Raw genomic sequence first — 6,634 nt, forward strand, 5'->3', positions numbered from 1 at the left:
CCAAGAGGCACCTCCCTATAGATGGAGATCCACTGTCGACTGAACCAATCACCCGGGATCCTTTTAGATTACAGGGACACGTTCCCCCGGCTAAGTGTATATGTAACAGCCACCCGCCAGTTCGTACAAAAAAAAAACAACGAAAATTGCAGCAAACACGGTAAATCCTAATGCCCAGTTGCTTCCAAAAGCAAACGGCCAGAACATTGGTAATTCAAGTTCTAGACGGCGAATTCCCGAGAACCCCAAGTGCAGCTGCTGCGATTCATCTAAGCACCATAAAGACGAGTACACCACTGGTCAATGCACACAGCCAAATTATTTTTGGGAAGCCACAAGCTGCAGAGCTAGGCAAGACTGGTTTGGGATAATGATGAAGGTGGTGCTGCACATCGTGGTCTAGGATTCAGTATAACATGAAGTGCTAATGCAGTACAGGAACTTTACAGAAAGCGAAAGCGCATTCCAGCCACGGGCCATGACTGCCATGCATCTAACTTGGAATCAAAAACTGAAACATGACTGATGCAAAGTAAATCTAATCGTGGTATATGACCACTTCGGGACCACAGAGTAAGGCAACAGGTATGAACAAAGTAACACAAAAAAACCGAACGCAAATGTTAGCACTTATAGAGCATGTAGTCCCAACTCCAACGAAGATGCCAGCTGGGAAACCATATCGTCGTAGAACCAATGTCGCACAGAGAAACCTGTAGTGGTCTCAATCGTACAGTACCAAAGAATCTGCGTCATCTCAGATCTGCATTTGCCAGAACAAAGTGCGGAGCACCAATCAAGAGAAGTCATCATCTATAACCATTAAAAGCGCACCTGAATTCAAGCCCAAGCAGAGAGCAGGACCAAGCCATCTCTGCGTCTTCAAATTATCAAACAATACTTCAAAGCCCCAAAAAAAGCATAGAAAATGCAAAAAGGGCTCAAAGGTGAAAAAGAGATGGAGATGCCTTTAATGAAACTCGATGTGACGACAGGTACGAGAATAAAGCTGTTGGTGGAGTCATACGAACTCGCTTTTTTGAGCAGGATCAATGGGAACGGCTTTCTGACATTGTCAATACAATAACGAGCACACCGCCGCTCGATTCCCCACATCTCAGCCCCAGCGGAGTCGAGTTCTCGTACCCCAACATAGACCACGTGTTATCTCCGGTGTCCCAAGAAAATGCAGTAACTATCAGACGCAGCAAGCGCAAGCTTGGTGCTGAGGCTAGTACCTCACTGTACTCAACACCAAAGATTATAAAGCATTCCCAGGCAGCACGCCGCCGTTGGACCAATCTTGGACCAACATCGGCTAACATCGGCACCGACGTCGGGCCGACGTCGGAAGTGCAACTTCTTCCAATGTCGGGCCGACGTTCAAGCCAATGATGGGCCGACGTTTTGCCGATGTTTTAGCCAGTTTGCAACGAACATTGGGCCGACGAAGACCCATCGTATTGCCGACAAAGCTGCCAATGTTCGGCTAACATTGGGCCATATTTCAGCCAATTACATGCCATTTTTACGCCGAAGTTTGCTGCACGACGATGATTGGCTACGGATGTACGACTGACATTGGACCAATCCAGGGTCACATTGCAGCCAATCAAATGCCGTTATTACACCGATGTTTCCTGCACGACGAATATTGGCTACTGATTGGCTTGCCATTATGTAACCATTATAAGTAGGGAATTTTTCTTACCGGAAGATTTAAACAATATGCCTCGATGACCCGCTCTTGTAGCTTTGCAGCCCTGTATACTTGGGGCAACAGAAAATTGAATGCTGAGAACTGAAAGCAGTTACTCGATCTATTTCATCTTTTATACCTCATTCCCTTTGCTAACACTAGAAGTGTAGTTTATTTTTTTACCAATTTATCTTTTGCAATAGCGAGGGCTTCATTTGGTACTGGTATTTGGTACAGCATATCGAAAAAAGTCGTTAGGAAGGAAATGCTGAAAGCGTATGTCCCCCACTTGCAATCCCCACATATGTTCCTCACATGGTAATCGAGAATATTCATAGTTTAGAGCATTTTTTTGTAACTAAAACATGGTGATGGTGCTTCCGAATCAGCATAAGCTAGCCGAACAGTGCACCACTGACAGTCTGCAGACTATTTATTCTTTGTTTTTTTTATTTATTCGGTACAACAAAAAATGTATACATTGAAAAGTATATACACACAACTAAAAAAGGCCCGCTCTACTGCAGGTCAGATTGCGTTGGGGGCACAGTGACAGTGGTGCTGTCAAGGCCCTGGCTGCTGTGGCTGGGCAGGAAGCCAGCTGCCGCGAGCAGCCGATAATCTGCACTCCGAGAGTGGGGATCATCGGGCTGCTCCACAACAAATGCTTCTCTGAAACGCCGCTTCTTGCCCCCACAGCGATCACCAGACCCTGGCAGCCACCTTTTAATAAAGTTGAGGGCCTCCGCCAGGTCGCACCCTGCTTTTTGGCAGATGACATCTGCATACATGAACAGAAATACCATAGTACACATGAAGCACTGCAGTACAGCGAATACACAAGGGTACACACACATAAAACAATGAACAAGTCTAACCTGTCACTAATCTACAGAGCCTCAGGTTCACAAAGGCCCTTTTCCCTTTTCTGCCATAAAGGCTGTAGAGCACTTGCACGTCATGTGCCAATACAGCCTTCATGGCATTCACATCAATTTCTCGGAGGCCACGTCCCCCAATCTGCAGGAGGTGCTTGCGCTGTAAAAAATGCAAGAAGCATAGATGGGGTAAACGCAACAGCACATCGAAATGTTTTCATGATAAAAATCTGCAAGAAGAGGACACTGAAAACGACAACGTGAATTTTTGGGCACCACAACATTTCATTGTTTTTTTACGCTAACTTCAACTCACTTGACCTAAAATGGTTTCCACATCAGCCCTCTCACACTGAGTTAAGATTCTTGTACCAATGACTGTACTAGTACGCATTGTTTCCTGCATATGCATATAAAAAAGAGATTTCTATGGACCATAAATGCAGTACGGTTTTATATCGCTCCTTAACGCAGGTGTGCAACGCATGGCGGCGCATCCTTGTCATGGATCCATGATTTCCAGGTTCGTGCCACGACTCCTGGGTGTGGGAACACAACCCACTGCGTGCACGCCTAGCTGCACATCTGCAGCCTGGCGAATATCTGCTTGGTAAGTATTAATGTGTTCTGAAAGGGGCAGAGCACTCAGCTTTTATCTTTTTATTGCAGGAGACGCAGGGTATCCCCTCGAGCCATGGCTCCTAATTCCAGTCCTTGGCAGTCAACCGTGCAATACCTCCGAAGGCCGATACAACAAGGAGCACGCATCCATGCTCAATGTTGTGGAAAGATGTATCGCAGTGTTGAAGAGCAAGTTCCGCTGCTTGCAGCACTTCCGGACGATGCTCTACAACCCTGATCGGGCAGCGCAAATCATTTATGCTTGCGTTGCTCTCCACAACATTGAATTGCATGCGGGCGACTGGACCTTGGACGAGTATGTTGTGGACATGCCACCAGCTGAGGATGATGATGAGGAGCCGGAGGAGAGCCAGATGCTGACACCTCGCAACGTGCTGTTTGGGGACAGCAGCAGCGCAGCGCTGTCTTGGGCCTTTTTTGAAGTACAAAGGAACAGTGAGTTTTCATGTTTTCGTATCACACACATAATTTTTTATACTGGTTCCAGTACATCTAGGCATGACAGGGCTGTGTTTGCCACATTTGAATAGACAAAATACTTACTCAGGCATCAATATGAATGAAGGTGGTAATGTGAAAATGCTGCATTTTCTTTAAATGGTACATGAAATTTGCAACAGAAACACCCTTTTCCATATGAGTAACACAGTCACAACAGACTAGATTGGAGCAAGCATATGTGAGCGAGCATATGTGAATGTTGCCATCAAAAAATTGTATAAACAATGCAGCAACGTCAAACAATTCCTTTCACCAGAACTCATAAAAATTGTGATTTCATTAGTAACATGTTGCATGAACACATGATACATAAGTCCGTCTCTTTCATAGTGACTGACTACAAGCATTCAATTGTGCTTGCCAGGCTTGGCGAGCAATATTGCTCGTCAAGTTGTGCTGGGTTTATATTCATTGTCCTAAAAATTGTATAAATGTTGAAACGACATTTGATTTGAATTCTCGACTGCAGTCATAATGCAATGCTAAAAATACTTAAACCAAGACAGCAAACAACAGGCGAGCTGTTTTGATAACATACAGCATGAATTACTGGCTCAGCAATCTCGCGGCTCCCAAACCATACCACGTTCAAAATTTATTCCTGCAACGAGCTGTGTACAATGAAAACTAGATGAAATCAATTGCTGGCATGTTGCTGTGTTGATGACCATTTTCATTTGTGAAACTGTGCGACATGACCACTTACCAACTTAGTGCTCTCAAAAAAAGACTCAAATTGTGGTTGTAATACCTTAGCCTCATCGTGCTGAAATGAAAATGTCACAGTTAGCTGCAAAACAGTGTGAGGCAAAAAGATATCACATTCCTACACTATGCGGTATTGCTGCATAAAAAGCACAGTGAGCTGGAAAACATAGTGGGGCAATACAATTATCACAGAAACATTTACAGAAAATGTCAACTATACGCTCGTGGTCTCCGTGTGAATGACTAGACACCTTTGAAATGTTGGGGAAAACACTGCCACTGGAACAGCTCGAACATTCATTGAGAAACGCATATATCGAACATAAAAAACGCTGTACTCCTCGTACAAAGTAAATGCTAAGCTAAGTCTAGTAATAAGTATTAAATGCGAACAAAAACGTATAAAAAAGAACATGAACAGCAAGACATAAACATATCGAAACCACTGAACAAATAATGAATGACAAAAAGTTAGAACATTGAAAACATGGGGAAAAACAAACTAAACTATGTATTTCTCCCAAAGCGTATAAAATTGAACATGAACAGCAACACCTAAACATATTGAAACCACCAAATCATTAATGAATGATGACAAGAAAAAACATTGAACACATGACGAAAAATTAAACTAAACTACGTATCCCTTTCTCGCAGAAAGCCATCAGCCATAGCCCATGCCGAGGAATGGACCGCCTGCAGGACACCCTCCTGCGCCGCTGCCGCCTTCTGCTGTGCTGCTGCAAAACGCCGCGCTGCAGAAGCGATGCGGGTGATTGATGTATTCATCCTCCACAGCACCTGCGATGAATCATCGTGGTGGGAATGTTCAAGTGAGCTGCCAATAAACCTTTAACCATCTCGTGGCTGGAAGCTGCTGCTGCCAAGAATTGCAACGGGCACAACAATATCTTCTCAGTAGAAGATCCACTGGCCTGATGGCATCCTTTGAAGTATGAAGCTTTAGTGTACAAGCTATGCCCTCCTCGTGCAGACCAACAAACATTTGCTGGAACTAATTTTTATTCATCTCCTCAAATGCATTTCTCGCCATCAAAGAGCCCTTTTCAGGGCTAACCAATCTTTTGCACGTCACTTTACCATTGCAGATATCCGATACCGTGCCCTCAATACAATGCATGGTTCTCATTTACAGCCCAAGTTGGTTTCAGTCATCAGAAAAGACCATGGAGAACGTTTACGCCCATTATGTAAAATGTGAACAAAGGGTCTACTCACCTTGAGAACCTTGTCACCCTGCTCAAGGCTCTGGTCCTGCGCTCAATAAAGCTCTCAGTTCTCAGATGCTTGCGTGTTACTGTGTCACTGCCATCTGTAGCAGCTTCAGTGGCCTCCACCTCCACTTCCACTGCAGCAGTGGGAACATCCGCCTGCTGGAAAGTGTCGTAAGCATGATCCTTCAGAAAATGGGTATTCGTTTCTCTGGCTAATTTACAACCTTACGTACTAAACATCTGTGAAAATGTTCTGCAGCTATTCAGTGGTCAATAATACCATGTCTTACCATTTTAGTGCATGCACTTACCCACAGGCATTGCATGCCGGTTATGATAAATAAATACCCCTTGTACTGCAAGGGCTGCGAACTGATATTTTAGTTAATAAACCTACCCGCTTTTGAATTCTTGCTCCTGCGCTATCTTACCGTTTAACAAGGTTCCGCTAAATGCACTTTTTTAGATATCAAACTCTGTCATGGCACCGCTCAGGAACCCGTGATACTGCGGCGGCAGAGTGCTTACCTGTTGATAGGTGAGGCCAGAGCGTGTCGTGCTCTTCAGCTGTAGTATCCGGCCACGGAAACCGGGCAGCCAACCCCCTTCAGTGCCCCTGGAAATATACACCAATGTCAAAAAACAAATCGCCTACGCCATTCGACAGTCACTCACGTTTGCGCCTCTCTGATGGCGACGGCGTCACGGTGGGCCTCGTGCACCTGCCTGCGCCACCAGGTCTGCCACTCCTGCGCAGGCCCTTCATGGTTCAGCGCGTCGCTGAGCTCTTGCCGCAGCCACCGCCGGTCCGCGACGGTGACGCGGCGCCTCAGCTCGATGGCTTTCGCCGTGAGCTGGGAACGTTCGTCCATAAAGGCGAGCACAAGCGCGCGCTGAGCCTCGGAAACGCAGATGAGCCACTGCAGCTGTTGGCTACTGGTGCCGTTTCCCTCCGCCATAATTGCGTTCGA

At 45.6% G+C, this 6,634-nt stretch overlaps 1 protein-coding gene across 1 annotated transcript; it reads right to left on the reverse strand.

Moving 5' to 3' along the window:
- Positions 1–2,216: 2,216 nt before the first annotated feature.
- Positions 2,217–2,706, reverse strand: LOC142774971 (uncharacterized). Its single transcript, XM_075876120.1, has 2 exons — positions 2,578–2,706; positions 2,217–2,480 (listed from the first exon to the last, which is right to left on the reverse strand). Exons 1-2 carry the CDS (start codon positions 2,678–2,680, stop codon positions 2,218–2,220), a joined length of 366 nt encoding a protein of 121 aa, XP_075732235.1. The 5' UTR covers positions 2,681–2,706; the 3' UTR covers position 2,217.
- Between the last annotated feature and the right edge of the window lie 3,928 nt (positions 2,707–6,634).

Source organism: Rhipicephalus microplus, chromosome X, assembly GCF_043290135.1.
Source record: "Rhipicephalus microplus isolate Deutch F79 chromosome X, USDA_Rmic, whole genome shotgun sequence".
Classification (NCBI taxonomy): Eukaryota; Metazoa; Arthropoda; class Arachnida; order Ixodida; family Ixodidae; genus Rhipicephalus; species Rhipicephalus microplus.